The sequence below is a fragment of the Pteronotus mesoamericanus genome, unplaced genomic scaffold, assembly GCF_021234165.1.
Source record: "Pteronotus mesoamericanus isolate MK-2021 breed Mesoamerican mustached bat unplaced genomic scaffold, CSHL_Meso_final scaffold_99, whole genome shotgun sequence".
Lineage (NCBI taxonomy): Eukaryota > Metazoa > Chordata > Mammalia > Chiroptera > Mormoopidae > Pteronotus > Pteronotus mesoamericanus.
The window spans coordinates 1186283-1204581 of NW_026555330.1; the positions used below are offsets into that span (position 1 = coordinate 1186283).

The 18299-nt window shown below is 42.2% G+C and overlaps 1 protein-coding gene across 2 annotated transcripts in view; it reads left to right on the forward strand.

Annotated features, from left to right (window-relative positions):
* The window catches only part of WARS2 (tryptophanyl tRNA synthetase 2, mitochondrial), a 76140-nt gene extending 62029 nt beyond the window's left edge, over positions 1 to 14111 (forward strand). For both annotated transcript variants that reach the window (XM_054564766.1, XM_054564767.1), the window contains 2 exons: positions 11297 to 11415; positions 13124 to 14111. In XM_054564766.1, coding sequence (XP_054420741.1) covers positions 11297 to 11415; positions 13124 to 13572 — 568 coding nt within the window. In that variant the 3' untranslated portion in view covers positions 13573 to 14111. The remainder of the gene's footprint in view (positions 1 to 11296; positions 11416 to 13123) is intronic.
* The last annotated feature ends 4188 nt before the right edge of the window (positions 14112 to 18299 follow it).

Here is an 18299-nt window from a genome sequence, read left to right on the forward strand (position 1 = left end):
ATATTACTAGATTTTAAAAAAAGGTCATAGCCAGAATGTGAATATTTACATTGTAAATGTAGATAGATACAAAGAATGAAGAAAGGAGGGAAGGAAGGAAGGAGAGGGAAGGGAGGGAGTCAGGGAGGGAAAGAAAGAATTTGTATTTTCTCTCACCAGCAACTCTATAATATGTGTGGCCTCTTCATAAAATGTTCACGCAGGGCAAGTATATTCAGTGCTTGCTTTCGTCAAAGTCAGGATGAGAACGATCGGTGCGTGGTCTGGGAAGAGAATGGGAGGGGAGCCATTCAGATGGCTGCGTGGCAGACCTCTGCAGCGGCTCTGGCCGAGCTTGGTAAGGACCCAGAAACGCGCAGCCGAGACCATCTTCGGTTTGAAAGTATAGTAAAAGAGCGGATACTTGAAGAGAGGCAAAATGCTCCAAAATAACAAGGGCTCATAATTTTTATTTTGCCTCTGCATTTTTTTTTCAGTGTCTGATTTCAAATAACTGACTATATATTAAGTAAATATTTCTTTCACTTTCTCTCTCTTTGCACACATGGACACATACCCACACAGTTTTTATTAATATACAGCAAATGCTTGTTTGGCGCCCATAATGCCGCTAATCCGGGAAAAAGGCACCAGCTTGGACTTGAGGAGAGGGGAGGAGGGAAGAAGCGCATGGTGAGCGCTGTTACCCTGCCGCCCGCCCGCCCGTGCTGGCCGCTGCGCATGTATTCTCTGTTCAGACTCTCACCATAGCAACAGCTCTGCAACACAGCTTGGCGGTGTCCTTCCCAAGTTACAGAAAAAGAAATGAAGCTGTAGAGAGCTACTGCCAATCTCCTCAAACAGAGATGGGCATGATTGCCTGGCTACTCGCTTTCTCTCCCAAGAATCTGAGCAGGGAAATACGGGAAGAGGATAAGAAGATGGTGAAAGCAAAAGCTGAGGTGAGAAAGGAAAATAAGGAAACAGAGGCCTCAAGGAACTGTGAGTGAGCAAAACCGAAAACAAACAGAAACAGGCAGGGGTGTCCTACCGGTGGCCCAACACAAAATCGTACATTTACTTAAAGCATTATGAGATTTTTTTGTGTGTTTTTACATGTCGCAGTATATGTGATGTGTGGCCCAAGACAATGCTTCTTCTTCCAGTGTGGCCAAGAGTCACCAGAAGGTCGGACGCCCCTGGGAGTGAGAAGACTGGTTGGAGACGCCCTGCGTGGTCATTCCAGAGGGGGGCTGAGTCACGGTAAGGTCTGAGGCTCAGACCTGCCTTTGAGCACAATTGAGATAATCGGCTCCTCAAACTGCTTTGGAGACTGACTTCCAGTTCTTGAATGACATCCTTTGTGTGTGAGGCCAGTCAGTCCCAAATCTTCACGAGATCCTGAAAGCTGCTGGCCAGACCTCTTTTCGGCAGTCTCCTGACGTCCACATGCTCCCGCCACTGCAAAACAGCCATTTCTTCTCCGGCTCTTCCGCTTCCCAGCTCTTGGGCAGGCAGCAACCCGGAGCGAGAACTCCCTGGAAGGCCCCGCGTAAGGTAGCTTTCAGGGAGAGAAGGGCCCTGAGATGTCAGCAGACCATCCAGGATACTCTCCTACAAGCAGTGGGAAGCTCTGTGCATTTTAAGGACCGAGTGAAATAATTCAATGTATACTTTTAAAAGGGAACTGATTAAAATACAGAAACTAAATTAGGGGACAAAAGCAGCTGGGGCGGTCTGTGAAGAGGCTCTTTTCTAGTCTGTTTGGCTCCAGAGGGTGACGGTAAAAGTGAAGACAGTAGGCAAACAGGAGGTGTTAGGAGGTGGAGTGGATAGGCCCTCACGGTGAACTGGATGTGTGTGAGAAGAGGCATCCGGGACGAGCCCGCATTTCTGACGCTGCTCCTGAACCGATGGTGTTGCCATTCGCTGAGGTAGGGATACTGCAAGGGGACTAGCCAGAAGAATGTGTGGCTTCGTTGCGTGTTCTCTCTCCTCCTGGGAGCCTTGACTCCCTAGACAGACCCACCTTCAGTCCGTCTCTACCAGCTCCCAGCACCAGGCTTTGCACATCGTACAACTTCAGTAAGTAACGGCCACACTGGGGAGTCATCACAGCATGTCTGACAAGCAACCAGTGATGGTGAAGTAATCCTTTACGAAAGGAAAAACAGCACCAAACTCATGTCCCCGCCGGGCTGGTTAAAGGCCACAGCACGGAAAACTCACAGCCAAAGAAGTAGGGGGGCGGGGGAAACCAAGAGAACAAATCTCTGCCAGCAGATATATGTAGGCAGTGATTATTCATCTAGACACTAATTCTGCCAAAGGGTTGGGGTGGATCCCAAGTGAACGTAAATGCAACGAGGAAGTCAGCAAAAGAAAAATGGTTTAGTCACCAGAGAAGATCAGACGCATTATTATGTGACAGAAGTTATAACAATCAAAATTATGAAAGACTTTTGTTTTATGTTGTGTCTAAGAAAGCACACTCAGGGTAAGTAAAAAAAGAAAATATGGAGAAAAAGAGAAGACATTAATATGGATATCGTTACAGAGGGTATAAATTTTAAAAAGAACAGCACTAAATTATTTGAAGTGAAAGGAAGACTATGAGGAGAGAAGTTGCAAATGTGAAGAGTATAGGCCCCATAAGTGAGCAGAATCAAAGACAGGCTGAATTAATGTAAAGTGTAAACTCAATGGATGAGAAGTAAGGGCCAAGATAAATTATAGGAGGTGAAAGGAGCAGCGGAGGCAGGGGGAGGAAAGGCTAGAAACAAACAAAATAAAATCAGATGAAGCAGCCAAGTAGAGCAATAGGACCAGGTGAAAAAAATTAAAATTTTTAAAATCTTTACTGGAAAAAAAGGACAACTTCACAGAATGGTAAGAAAAGAGGCGAGGATTGGACATAAGGCAAAGACGCATGCAGAGTCATTATGAAAACTAAATGTGTTTTCTGTTTAGTTTGGTTGCTTTGTAAATCTGGAACCATTTTGACATGTGGAAATATTCATTTTGATGTGCTTAAAGTGTATTGATTATGGTAATTGTTTTTTCTGTGTTAGTTGCAGTCCATTGTGATTTCCTATGGGCTACCGTAATCGCTTTTTAACCTGCCCTGTTGGCTAATTTGGGTTGGGGGAGTCGAGGTGACCCCTGCACATCAGCGTCACTGTAATTTCAAGACAGGAGTAGGGAAGTCCAGTCACAGAAGAGAAATTTAAAAAGGTTGGGGGGTGTGCACACCTCAGAGAGCAGCACATGCAGGGTTACGGGCGCCGAGGGAAGCGTAAAACGGAACCGCGTGGTTTTTACCTCTCACCGGGCCGGTGGCGGGCTGCCCTGGGCTGTGAGGGAGAGAGCGACGGACAAAGGCCTAAGCATCATTTTGTAGAATTTCCTAAATTCATTTACTGACCTTAGAAGAAGAGAAACTACTTCCTGACCCGTCGTCATCATTCCTGCATTTTACCTTTCCCATTCATTGTTCTGTCCCTGTTTTCCTGAACTTAAAAGAAGTCTCCCACTCGCTCCAGCATGCCGTTTATACTTTGGAACCGTTTAATCAGACATATGAGCCGTCAGTTTCAAATGTGTTTTGCTCCCATGCATATCAGGATGGCTGCCCAGGTCAGTGCCTGTCTCTGCGATTATATGTCCGTATTTATTTGCAGTATGTTAGCTATTAAAAAAGAAAATGACCGTGGCTTAAAAAAAGTCGCACTGTATCCCACACCAAGGTCTCTAAAGGAATCAAAATTTCTTTTACCAGTTTGTCCTTCATCGCATCGGATATCAATGAATATATGACATATTGTTCTCTAGTGTTTATTGAGCTCTTACTGTCAAGTATATGGTTGGTATCTCATTTAATCCTTGAAACAAGTCTGTAAGGTTGGCACAACTACGATCTCCATTTCACAGAGGAAGCAGGGACTCGGGGACGGTAAGAGATGGCTATGGCGGCTCGCCCGGGAGCTGGTGGCGCTGTGATTTAAATTCAGCAAGTCTGACTTCTCAGTCCGCGCGTTTAGCCTCTGTACTGGTCGTGAACTGATTTAATTATCATTTTTATCTTGGTACGACACTAGAGTGACTTTTTAGAGATTATAGTGGCTTCCTCTTAATGCCATTCCTTTTTTGAATGAGCATTTGCTAAGCTCCTCATACATGTCAGGCAACTGTACTAGGTGCTGGAAATGCAATGAAAAGCAAGACAGACAAGCTCTCAGAAAGCTTTTATTATTTCAAGAGAGAAAATAACAGTATGCTATTAAATAAACAAATAAAATAAGATAACTAGGTTGGGATTAATACTTAAAGACAATAAATACAGTACTATGAAAATCAGTAAGAGAGGGAACCCAACTTTGGAGAGTGCAGTTAGGGAAGCCTTCGCCAAGAAGGTGCTGTCTAAGCTTAGACCTGAAATACGGGATCCAGCTTGAAGGAATTAAGGAAGGAACAACCAGCTCCCTGCTTTCTACATATGAGTTACAAACTATCCAGGATACGTGATTTTATTTTCTGTCTTTTTACGCTCTAGTAGTGGGAGAGTCAAGAGTCAAGTCTCTCACATGCTCATTTCAATGCTCATGTTCTAATGTTGCTAAAACATACTGTATTAAATAGGAAAAATTAAAAATCACTTCTACTATTTCTCTATGTATTAGCATGCTGGTGCATTTCCTTCAAACCAGTTTTTTAAGCAAATTTTTTTGTTTGCAAACTGCATGACAGGCGCTAGACTGTGCTTTGCACGCATTATTTTACTCCTCAAAGAACCCCATGAGTAGGAACTGTTATCAGTCAGTTTTAAAAGTGAAAAAAGGACTGAAAGAGGTTAAATAAGTTTCCCAAGAACCCCCCAACTGGAGAACAGAAATCTGACCTCCGAACAGCCTGACACCAGAGTCCCCTCTGCAACCACTATGACTTCTCCTTTATGTGAGTGTGTGTTGTGTGTATTTTCCGAAAAACACTTGCATTCTCTTCTGTTTTGTTTTCCTGTCTTATATTTTTCCAGATCATTTAAATGTTTTCTAATTTTTTAATGATTCTTTGTTTTCTGCTTTTTGCTGTATGCACTGTTTCTTCGCTTTTAAATACCCCAGTGATTCGGAAGGTGTACTTTCTGTTTTCCATTCTAGTAGCGGTCAACTTTGAACTATACAAATGAGCACACGCAGAGACTAGTTCCTCAGCGCTGGCCGCAGCAAGGGAGTCAGCCGCTGTCGCTTGTGTTTCTCAGAGGCTCGAAGGCAGGAGGGGAGTGGAAAATCCTTGCAGGAAAGGAAGGTTTCAGGTATGCTTTCTGCTTTGAAGTTGTTGCCATGGGGGAGCTGAAGGCTGGCTAAGTAGAAGTGGGACATCTTATGTGATTCATTTGGGGAGCATTTGGATTTTCTCTGGCTGTTCCTGAGGTGGGCAAAGCGAGGACAAAGAATGGGGACCCTGGCTGTCATTGATGAAGTCTCGGCCGTTCTGGGCCAGTTGCTGCAGAGACTGTGATTTGGCTTCCTGGTCTGGTTGCCCCAAACGTTTTGTTTGGGTCATAGTTTTTTGGTCATTTATTGTCTGGCTGCTGCCCGTTTGTATAGTAGTTTCTCTCTCTTCAGAAATTATTTTTTGAGTCTTTTTTTACTTGTTCCAAGTAAAAAATGGTATTATGTGGTCCAGATGGGTTATTAATCACACTTTGAGAGCCTCAGTTTATATTCATACTTCCTTTTGATTTTGTTAACTAACCTGGGATTTTCAACAAAGATTGTTATAAATATATTCATTTTAGATTGTATTTTCTACTTGTAACCAAAATTTAGACTTTATGTTTTCATGTTTATAGCCCATCTTTATAACTCAGTGTCTCCAACTTCTGAGTTCTTGAGTCCTTAGGTTTGATTTAGATTTTTCTCTGGTCGTTTACATGCCTGAGAATTTCTGTTTAGCTTGCATCATCTGTAAAATAGGATTAAGTACAATAATAATACATGAAGCCCTGTCTGGTGTGGGTCAGTGAATTGAGCGCTGGCCTGCAGACCAAAAGGTCACTGGTTCAGTTCCCAGTCAGGTCACATACCTGGGTTGTAGGCCAGTCCCAAGTTGGGGGTGTGTAAGAGGCAACTGGTCAATGTTTCTCTCACACATTCTGATGTTTCTCTCCCTCTCTCCTTCCCTTCCCCTCTCTCTAAAAATAAATAAATAAAATCTTTAAAAGATAATAATACATTTAAAATGCTTAGCAAAGTGTACAGCATGTAGGAGGTGTTCAATAGCTCTCAGCTACTTTATTATTATCATAATTATTATTATAGTTCACAATAAAAGACAGCTTGGCTACATTTTTAAGACCTTTTGCTCTCAACCCTAGAAACACTGTTCCATTGTTGAGTTAATAACCTGATTTTTCTTATTTTTGTTTTTATTTTCTGGCTGTGGCATACGGGATTTTTTTTCCTTTAACTTTGTAATTCAGGTTTGTTTTCTGGGTTGCGTTTCACTGTAGGTCTCTAGTGTTTTATTTCCTGAACCTGGTCAACATGCATACCCAGCTTTGCTTGCTTACTTGTTTTTAAGCCAGTGAAGTTTCCTTCCATTTTAAGGCTATGGCTTCTGTTCCGATGGCCCTGGTGTCTTCCTCCAGAGGACCATAATCTTAGGTCAGAGGACAGTCTTCCGACCTGTCAGCTGCTGCTCGCATTTCTCTCTTTCCTCTTGCTGTGAGTTCTTGAGGGGCTTTGAGTTTCTCATCCAGGTCACTGATATGACCCATCCTTAGGATTCTGTGCCTTACTGCTCCTGATCGCTCTATTATGTGTTTGGTTTTCTTTATTTCATGATTTCACTTCTCTCCATGTTATTGTTTTTCGTCCTCACTGGTGTTTTTCTCCTTTTGTGGCATCTTGCTTTTGTCTTAAGGCAACCATGTCTTTTTGAATCCTGTTGAGGTTACCAAGCAGTTTTCTTTCAAAAAAACAAAACGTTCTCTTTCTTCCAGGAGTTCATTTTTAAATGTTGGATCTTCCTCAGGGTCTCAAATTGCCTTCCCCTTGTCCCACATTTTTTTTCATAGACCCCGTATTGGGCCTATACTAGTTTGATTGATTTTTATTTGTTGGGTTTTTTAAAGCCATACTGGAACAAAGAAACTATATTCAAATAGTGTCTGCCAATGGACAAAATCTACGAAGGGCCTGCATGTTCACCTTCTGTCTGCTTGGACGCTATCTGAATTCTCTGCTCATAGTTCCACAGGAGGGCAGAACAGTGTGCTATGCTTCCGGTCCTATGGCTTGTGCCACTTACCTAGGTTAGCATTGCTGGCCCGAGATCGTTTTCTCCTACTGCCTGTCTTCAGCACTTTACTTTTTATTTCATTCATTCAACAAATGTTCCTTGAGTGCTGCCCAGGCCTCACCAGAAAACACGCTGTGTCCTGGGGCACCGTAGTGGGTAAGACAAGCAAGTCCCTGCTGTCACGGAGCTTACACTCTCATCGTTGCAGGAATGTGACCACAGGGAATACCCTGTGACCAGTTCCTGCAGCCTCCACTGCTGGTACAGTTGTTTTCTCAGAGCTGTTTTCATGGCTGAATGTAGAAACAAAGAATCGGGCTGATGACGAGAAAAGGGTCACTAGTATTGTAGCTGCAATAGAGGAATGTCTGCCCTCATTTCCGTCTGAGGTATTCCCGGCAGTGGGGGCGTTTGCTCCGACTATGTGCTGCAAGAAGCTCAACCAATTGCTCTTCCTAGTTTAGTTCTGTTGATCTTCACCATTAACGAAAAGTTTTCTCAGATTCTGTCTTTAGTTTTAACTCTTGATGCCAGTTTTCAGTTATTTATATCTCCTCTGTCCTCATGGGTATTCTAGGTAAAAAAAAAAAAAAAATCAGACAGGTTATTTTGGACCACAGTGCTGATACCATTTCAAACTTGGAATGTTGATTCATCATTGTTGAGTCTGGGAGTAAATGTGGGATATTTAATGCCAGTATCCAGTAGGAAGGCAGAGATGCAGGCCTAAGCCTGCAGAGAGGTAGGAGAGCTAGAGGCAGACCCCTAGAAATCAGAAGAGAAGGGACCTGCAGAGCCTCACTTGAAAATCGATAAGCTCTCCAGTGATGGGCAAAAACTAGAGGGCCACGGCTATGTTTTTAGAAATGTCAAGAAATGTGAACATTTACATTTCAATAAATATTCCACTTTACTAAATACGCATAATGACCTGGGTTTTTTCCCCCACTCAAACTGTCTCTATTTCTGGCCAAGACAGAGAGAAGTTGGAATCAGAGTCAGGTAATGACTGAACGTCTAGTTCTATAGGAAGTGTGTCTTGAGCACCTTTATGAAAAACAATACACATTGTCTATTTCAGAATTCTATTCTCTACATTGCTACCATTACTTGGAAGCTTGCCAAATTTCAGGCACTGTGCTGAGCACTTTACATGCATTGTCTCATTTAATCTCCACAACAATAGTGTGGGGTAAATGCTATTACTCCCAATTTACAGTAAGAAAGTTGCCTATATAGAAATCCTTTGATGTACTCAAAGTTACATAAGACAAGAGTGGCAGTCAGGGCCATAGGTGTAAGGAACTTACCTTATTTTGGTGCAAGCCTGACCCCAAGCCTGTTATCTTGAGTGCTTTACTGCATCTCACACACGCGTGCACACATACAACACACACGGCAACTGCATGAGTACGTGAGGAACTTCATGAAAACACAGTTACTGTTCAGTGATTTTATTCAAATAAATAAGATGAATTCTATTTGACTTTCATTCAAAAGAAGTATCAAAAGAGTTGCTTTGAAACCTATTCCTTATTCTCATCCTCAAAACATTTATCAGCTCTTCTTTTGGAAATATATTCAGAATTATTTTCAGACAAATATTAACTGACAGTCATACCTTATTTCTGACCAGAAAGCATGGAACATCCGTTGACCAGATTTGTCTCCAGACAACTTCCGGTTATTGTAAAAGGTCATTTTTTCCACTCTAATCAAAATTTCCCCCTATATAAATATTCAAAAAAAAGCTGTCACAAAATAATGTAAGTTCCTTACGTTAACTCACAGTTCTATAACTATAGTACAGGAACAGGCTTGTGCTCCTATTAAAGTTCTAGTGATGAAGACAGTGTAGAAACATCGGAAATGGAAATGTCTTTTATGTTAACATAAAATGTGTTTATGTTTATATTAACACATAGCATTATAACTGCAGTTATATAAAAATACACATTTATTATATACAGACAACAACAGGGACAAATTCATGGTCATAGCTACCTCCAGAGAGGGAAGGAAAAGAATGAGCCTAAGGAAAGGAACAAAGGAGACTTGAATTATATCCTCTGACTTACATACGCATTGGTAAACAATGTATAGGATTTTCACATATACTTTATTAATTTGCAAAAATAAAAAATGATTAAAATTCTGAGGGATATTTCAAATTTTTTCAAAATGTTCTCAAGTATTTCACTGTCTTAAAGGAGCTGGTCTTCATGCTAGTCAAAACTGTCTTCCCTTTCCCATGCTCTAGGCAGCTAGGTCAGTGGACCTGTAGCCTGTGCACAGTAATTCACAAGGAAAATCAAAGATCTTGGCTAGTTTTTCAAGAATAGTTAACCCCTGGGCTAGGGGGTTCTCCCTTCTACAACAAAGCACCAGTTTTCTAGCAATTTTTCTTTGCTGTGGCTGTTTTAAAAGCTATTATTTTTTTCTCTTAAAATTTACAATTATTTGAATACTCAAGTTTACTTTAAGGGTGCTGCTTGCACAAGGGGAATATCAAACTTCCTTGGTCAAGAAACTACAGCACTTTATTAACTATATTATCAAATGTAAACTCCCCAGTCAACATTAAAGACTTAAAATACTGTCCTAGTCGGGTAGCTCAGCTGTTTAGAGCTTCATCTCTATACGCCAAGGTTGCAGGTTTGATCCCCTGTCAGGGCACATACAAGAAGCAACCAACGACTGCATCAGTAAGCTGAACAACTGCATCAGTAAGAGAGAGTAATCAGTCTCTCTCCCACTGTCTTTCCACCCCCCGCGCCCCTCTCCCTCCTCTCCACCCTTCTTCTGTCAAATAAATAAATAAAAATCACCCATCTCCTTTTAGTATAAAGTTTTCTCCATCAAGACTTCTGTATAATGGTTAATTCTTCCCTTATTTGACATAACTCATGATGATTCAACATTGCAAACTTTATGTATAGGATCACAATAATTATAAATAAAGTCCCTGTATTCTGATAACTTTTGTTTCACACCTTCATTGCTTAATAAAATAATATTACAGATATAATTCAAGTCTCCTTTGTTCCTTTCCTTAGGCTCATTCTTTTCCTTCCCTCTCTGGAGGTAGCTATGACCATGAATTTGTGGAGGAGCTTCCAATATGTCCCCTGACTTACATATGCATTGGTAAACAATGTATAGGATTTTCACATATACTTTAAGATTTACAGTACTATCTTCTGCAACTTGCACTTTTCATTCAACATAGTTTTTGAGATCTATCTACATTGTACTGATAGATTTTGTTCATTTAAGTTCCCTGCAGCATATTAATTGTCCTGTGATTGCAGCGTGCTGGAAAAGAAAAGAGCGTATTTGCTTTTTTTTAATTTATTTTGGAGAGAGAGAGAGAAACATCTATTTGTTATTCCACTTATTTGTGTATTCATTAGGTGATTCTCGTATGTCCTGTGACCAGGGATTGAACCTGCAGTCTTGGCATATCAGGACGATGCTCCAACCAACTGAACTACCCGGCCAGGACCTACAGCATAATTCAAAAAGACCTCGAGTTATGCCCTGTGTGACAGGGAAGAAAACTCTTGCCTGAAGAGCTGTCTGCCATGTTTGATTTGGGGAGTGGGGTGGAGTGTCTTTCAAGTGTGAGCACAAGCTCTGAAGTAAAAAGCATCTGGTCAAGGCAAGGATAATATGCGCTGCTGAGCAGGCGAGGGAATGAGGAGTAGTTTTAAAGTACAATTACGCTCACAGCCCGTGCTATTTAAGATACCATTCCTCCCTCCCAGCGAGATCATGTCACTCTGGTGTTGATGGCTGTATTCTTCTGCTGTGGAAGAAAGAGAACTGGAGTAGACAAACGCCTCTGGCATTTGTCTGACACAGATAAAGATGTGGGTCTCCACATCCCCTCCGTAGCAGGAGAGCGTTTGTCGAACACCGCCGGTGAAACAGGCACAGGAAATGCAGCTGCTTGCAATATCATTTCCGCTGAAGCAGGAGCCTTGCAGAGTTTTCTGTCTGTCTTTTATTAAAGGTCCACACACGTTCCTGTCGGGGAGGATCAAGTGCAGCACATGGAGCTAGTTCAGGATCTCGCACGAGGGTTTAACAAGAAGTATGGAGAGTTCTTCCCAGTGCCCAAGTCCATTCTAAGTAAGTAACAAACATGTGATTGATAAATTGGGGCTTTTTTTTTAATCCTTTAGTATTTCAAAACATTTTTAATTTTTTAATTATAATTGACATATAATATTTTATTAGTTCCAGGTATACAACATAGTGATTAGACATTTATATAATGTACAAAGCAATCACCTTGGTTAAGTCTAGTCAACAGGGCATGTTTTGAAGAGAGGATTGGATAATGGACCGAAGCGTGAACTTTCTTGGAGCTAAACTTGGCTTTCTCGCGGACAGGCTTCAGGACTTAGAACTCTCCCCACCTTTTTCTCTCATGTAGGACAAGTAGACCTCGTTGGATAGTTGAATAAAATAACCAAACATTTGAAAAGTATGGGAGAGACTAAAAACTAAAAATAATCATTTTCAAGTATAAAGTATTCTGTAACATCATATATAATAATATATAATCATATATATGATATATATAATATCAATCATTTGGTAGAACAGGTGCCTTTCCCTGTTTTATGGATAAGGAAACCCAGGCTTGGCAGGGCTAACTTTGTGTTCAAGTCCTATATCTAGTTAGTAGCAAAGCTGGGCCCTACATGGAGTTCTGATTCCAGAACCGGTTCATCTTACCTCCTGTATTCATGATAAGACAAAAGCCATGACATTGAGAACTGCTGGATCATAATCCAGATAAAGCCAGAGGGCCTTGGTAATCCTCACACTCTGCCTTCTTAAAGGCACAACCGAGGTAGAATGTTAAGTCCACCTACCAAATCTGAGACCTCAGCAGCGGCTTGCCCGGCTGTGCTGGTTTGGAATCTTCTTGAGGAAAGAAACTGTAAATCTCAACCAACATTTTTGTAGCTGTGTAAACTTGTGACAGGGCCAGAAATCACTGAACCTCAGCTCTGTCCCTCTTTATTAAGCTGACCGCATTTTGATGTGCCCAGTATCAATTTAGAAACGTAAGGCAGGTATAAAGTTCCAGGTTATTCCCACAGTTGTCACAGATGAATTCAGGGCACCCCATGTGCCCAAATCAACCTTCTTTTAGCAGTAAGTAACATTTTAATGTTTTGGCCCATTATTATTTTACCTATTTCAACTTTATATGCTTCTATAATAGCCATAAAATAGGCAATTATTACTACCACTGGTTTATGAAGCACAGCTTAACATCTTGATTCTATCAGAGTAATAAACAAGCTTCTCCTGTGTGTGTGTGTGTTTGTATACACTTATATAATCCTTACTGAGGACTGACACAGATCATTAAAATTGGTTTGGGCACAGCAAGGGCAGTGCCGGTGGGTAGGGAGTGATTAGCTAGTAGGAAAGCACAGAGAGGAAAAGAGAGGGAGAGGAAAGAAATCGACAATCTCTTTTCCCAAGGTGTGCACAATCAAAACTGTGATTGATACAATTTTATTTGTATAAGAGTATACATTTTTATGTGTTTTTGTGCACTCAAAATACATAACAATATGATCAACAAAATGTTAACAGTATCATTACATATTTTGGTTGATGTTTACTTTCATGCTTATATAAATTGCTTGAATTTTACACAGTGAGAATTTCATATTTATATCAGACAAAAATAATAAAGTCATTGGGTATTCTTGGCTTTTTTAAAGATCTAGATGCTGACATTCCTAATGATTTTTTTACATTGTCATTGTTTTGTTTTGTTTTTGGGGTGTGTGTGTTTGTATTTTCACCTAAGCATCGATGAAGAAGGTAAAATCCCTCCGTGATCCTTCTGCCAAAATGTCAAAATCAGACCCAGACAAACTGGCCACTGTCAGAATAACAGACAGCCCAGAGGAGATAGTGCAGAAATTCCGCAAGGCAATGACGGACTTCACCTCGGCGGTCACCTACGACCCAGCCCGCCGTCCAGGCGTCTCCAACCTGGTCGCCATCCACTCCGCAGTGACCGGGCTGCCCGTGGAGGAAGTGGTCCGCCAGAGCTCTGGGATCGACACTGCTCGCTACAAGCTGCTCGTGGCAGATGCTGTGATTGAGAAATTTACTCCAATCAAGAGTGAACTTGAAAAACTGAAGTTGGACAAGGACCACTTAGAGAAGGTTTTACAGGTTGGGTCAGCAAAAGCCAAGGAATTAGCATATCCCGTGTGGCAGGAGGTGAAGAAGTTGGTGGGGTTTCTATAGGGAGTTTCAACCAATGACGAAAAGGCTTTCCTACTTGGCGGCCGGGGCACTCCAATAGAGGCAGCTTTCCTCGCAAGCAAAAAATTATACTTTGGGGACATTTAGTTTGGTGTACCTGATATTGGCTTCATTTGATGAATAATGCTTTGTAGGCCTCAAATAGAGCAGCGTTCTAAATCCCATCAACAAAGTGCTGTGGCCGGAATAAACAAAACAAAGAAGGCATAGCTTTCTGAATCCTCAATTTTTGAGGTAGACTCTTTGGCCTGAATTAATCTACACAGGTATGATTGAGGTGATCAGTAATTTGGTAAATGGGGGTGTCATTCGTTTCTCTCTTGAGTGCATGCTGTCACAGGTGGTCACTGCATCGGTCCCCACCTTGCTACAGTCACATGTAGAGGTCTTCGACTTACAATCCCTGGGTTGCTATTTGGACCAATTTGTATTCAGATCTCATAAAAATAATTTGATGAAGACAGTTCATTTGTCACTGAGGTGGTGCCTGCTTTAATGGATATCAACTGCGTAACTTGTTTCCCAAGAGATTATAGTGATTGTTCCAGATTGTTCCAGAATGTTCTTTTAAAAAAAAAAAAAAATTAGAGATGCAGGATATAATCTGAAAAGGCTCTGTTATTTCAACTTGATTTATTTGTTGTACAAGAGCCCAGTCCCTCCCTAGGTGATGTCTCTAATAAATACTTCCTTGCATTTCTCTCTTGAGTTTCATCTCACCCCCTGTGAAATACACGGGAGAAGAACTCCCATTTTACACTGGGGGGAGGGGGAGTCTCAGGGGGTGCATTACTTGGACAGTATCACTCAGGAAATGAGAAGCAAATCGAAGATCAAAACCTTTACGCCTTACAGGAGCCTCCAACCATGCTTATTTGGAAGGTGGGTCCTGGAAATATGCCCTTACAAGACCTGAAACTACTGGTACTCTTTTTATCAGCAACTCAACCCATAGCAACCTGCTTTAAATCTGGTTTAAGCCAACCCAGTCACATTTGCTCCTAACAGTCCCCAAGGAGGTAAGTCCCGAGTTCTGTCTCCTGTACTTGCTGCACAGGCACTTCAAAGTGTCACCTGCTGGACTCCAACAACAGTGAGTCCCAGACCATCGTGAGCGGAGGCTTCACGTCTTGCCTCCACCTCAGTCTCTCTGAGTGACAGCAAGTCACTCTGAAACCTAGCTTCTCGGTAATTCCATTGCCCACACCTGAAAGGGGGATGGCGATCCCAACGTACCAGGATCTATTAGCAAGATTGATTTTGTAACAGAAACTGCTTGTAATTTTTTGCCAATGAATATTACGATTGTCATTTATACGTAAGAGACTTGTACATTGGACACAGAATTTTTTTTGGTCCTCACCCAAGGATATGTTCATTGATTTTAGATAGAGGAAGGCTGAGAGAGAGAGAAAGAGAGAAAGAAACATCAATGTGAGAGAGAAACATCAATTGGTTGCCTCCGGTTACATGCCCTGACTAGAAATCAAGCCCACAGCCTCTTGGTGTACAGGAATGATGCTCCAACCACTGAGCCACCCAGCCAGGGCTGGGCAAAAACTTTTACTCACGTTTCTTAAGTGAGTAGAATGGTTCTTGTATTAACAGATATAAAATCACAAAACACTGCATCCCAGAATCCAATGACAAGACCCTTTTTTATCTTTTCTTGGAATGGATATCAATAGTCCTAGTGCAAAGCTCTTTGGGCATATTTCCAAGTCCTCTTCCCCCCCCCATAAAGGAACCCTGTTATGAGTACTGAAAAATGACAAAATTAAAGATGGATCTATCAAACTAATTGTCTGTGTGTTTATCTGTGTGTTTCTTCACCGCCTTGCAACACCCTGTGTCCACAGAACTAAAGGTCCCCTGGAAGGAATCTCAGAGAACTAGATGGCTTGTGATGGCTCCCGAGCAGCAAACCCTGCTCAGGTGAGCTGGGCTTGTGAGCATCCTGCCGTTGTTACTTCTTAAAAGTGACCCAAGGTCTCAAGTCCAAAATCGGTCCATAATGACTGAGACGTGCCCAGTGACCTCAGGACGTTGATAAAAGAGCCAGCGCTGGAACCGAGGTCCATTTTCACACCCCTTTCACGTAGCCGTTTACAGGCACGATCTCCACTGAGATGAAAAATTGGGAGCCTTCTGACTTGTGGCTCACTTAAAAAAGTGGTTTTCATCGTTATTTTCTCTATGTTTTGTGGAGACTTGAAATGATGATGAATACTGCAGGTGGCAGTAATGAACAGTGGCCGGGTCACTCGGTGCTCTGTAGCTCTGCCAACTGACCAGCCCCACTTCAAACCACCTTGATAGACTGTCACTTGTCCGGGGTATATTGCCCTTGGTAGCTGCCCCATAAACATTTATCAAAATAATGTTAGAAAATGGGCTAGAGATTCCTAATGAAGTTTGTTTTACAGAAACCTCTTGACACACACACGTTGGTGCTGATCATAAAACAATAATGTATCAGTCATCAAAGTAACTGTGTAATTAACTGTTTTTCCTAGTGCGGTCCCCAGAGCAGCAGCGTGAGTACCACCTGGGAAGTCATTAAGAACGCACATTCTCCAGCTCTACCCTAGGCTCAGCGAATCAGAACTTTGGGGATGAACATAGCAGTTTGTTTAACAGCCTTCCAGATTTTTCTGAAGCATGCTAACCTCTGAGAACCACTGAATTCTCTCACTTTCTCATAACGCAATAAAGCGAGACTGATCACTCTTACATTACTGAGAATGAAAACGAGGCCTAGGAGGCTGAGTAGCTTTGCTAAGACAGTTCAGCCTCTAAGAGGTAGAGTCAGGTCATCTGGTGCGGGGCCCCGCTCAGGCCACAGTGCCTCCTGCAGTGTCTCCTGGGGGGGGTTAGTGTAACGTTCTCAAAGGGTGTGCTGTCCAATAGGGTACGTGTCTGTAAATTTAAATGAAGATTAAATAAATAACCCACGTCCTCAGCAGCAACTTCCAAGTGCCCGGTATCCTCAGTGGCTAATGGCTAGTGTAGTGGATGGTGCAGGTGGGGAATGTTCCTATAATCACAGAAATGTCTCCTGGACACCACTGCTTTAAGGCATTCAGTTTACAGGTTTTGCTTGTAATAGGCCTTCCCTGGATAGTTCCTCACCTAGAGAATTTGTGAAGCTAGTAAAAGAATTACGGAGAATGACAAACCATTTCATCTCCCAAATAATAGTTAGATCATAAGGGCTGACATGTATTCTACACCTGCTGTATGCTGAGCGCTTTGTGTATTTATATGCCATATCTCATTTAATATTTGTATCACCCTTAAACTATTAGTGCTACCTTTTTAAATAAGTAAGCTGAGGTTCGGCCGGAAACCACATATTTATTAGTCTCTAGTTTCTCCTAGTTAGGAACTAGTGGGGACACCTCTTAACTAGTGTGCCCACAGACGTGGCCTACCTCCTTCTGAGCGAGAGTAGATGTCTCAGTGCCTGTGACCCTCTGCTCTGTGTCCCATGACCTTAGCCCTCACGCTCCCCCCAACCCCCCCCCCCCGTCAGTGCTCAGACCATCATCTCCGCGGCTCTCCACCCGCGGCACGGCAGGTGTCGAGGCTGCTTTCCCCACGGCCCGTGCTCCCCCAGCTCGCCCGTCCCGAGCTGTGTGCCTGTGTCACTGGCGGCTCTTGTTCTCCCTCCCTTTAACATGATGACTCCGTCCTCACTGCATCTTCTCCCTGTGAGATCAATATTCTTTTTTTCACCCTGTCAACCAGATGGGTCTTTTGAAATTTCTTGGGCTGGGAGGAGTCCATCCCTCCCTGAAATTGAGCTGAAGACAGACCGCCTCTCAGTAGTGTAACATTTTCAAACACCCCTACAGGCAGAACAACCTGGAGGCTCTACTGTTAATCATTTAAGCCCTTGTATGGGAACTTTCACAGCCCTGTTATATTGCCGGGGGATTATCCCCTTTCTCCAGGAAGGAAACTGATGTTCAGAGCCTAGTGACCTAACCCTCAGATGTGTATCAATAATTCAGCATTATGGCGATGTTTACATAAGGCCTATTTTGTGAAAGGCACAGGGGAAATAAAATATGCCTATGATTTAAAGTAAAGGAGACACACAGCTAGCAAATGCTGGTGAGCATAAGAATGAGTGATTAACCAAGATGTTTTAGAAAGACATACGATAGAGGATAGGAGAGAGGGCCTTCCAATCGGAAACTAGGACACAGACATGTGACAACATTTAGGGAAAAGCAAATCCATACAGTATGTATGCAAAATGAGAATGGAAATATTAGATTGAACCATACAAAACTCAAGATTTGACTACTATTTTTTTACCAACAAATCTGGTAGTTCCATGTGGATCAACCTAATACACACGTATCCAAGGAACAAGCTGGAGCCCCTGTTCTGCAGGCAGCATCTAAGCGCCAAGAATTAGAAATGAGGCACAGTCTCCACCCTCGGGCTCCTTGTCTATGTAAAAATGAATTTGGGAAGCCAGTGAGAGGTAGAATAGGAACTAGAACCAAAGCTTTCTGAGTCTTGTCACTCTCCTGGGTACATCAACTACGACAATTAGTTCTTAATTATTTAGAATATGACTTCTACGTGGTACACACATTTAATGGTCCTCAAATAAATAGAATATTTATTATTTGATGTAATAATTGGCTTTATGGAATGCAAATTGGTTTTGTTTTTTTATATCCCCTCCCTAC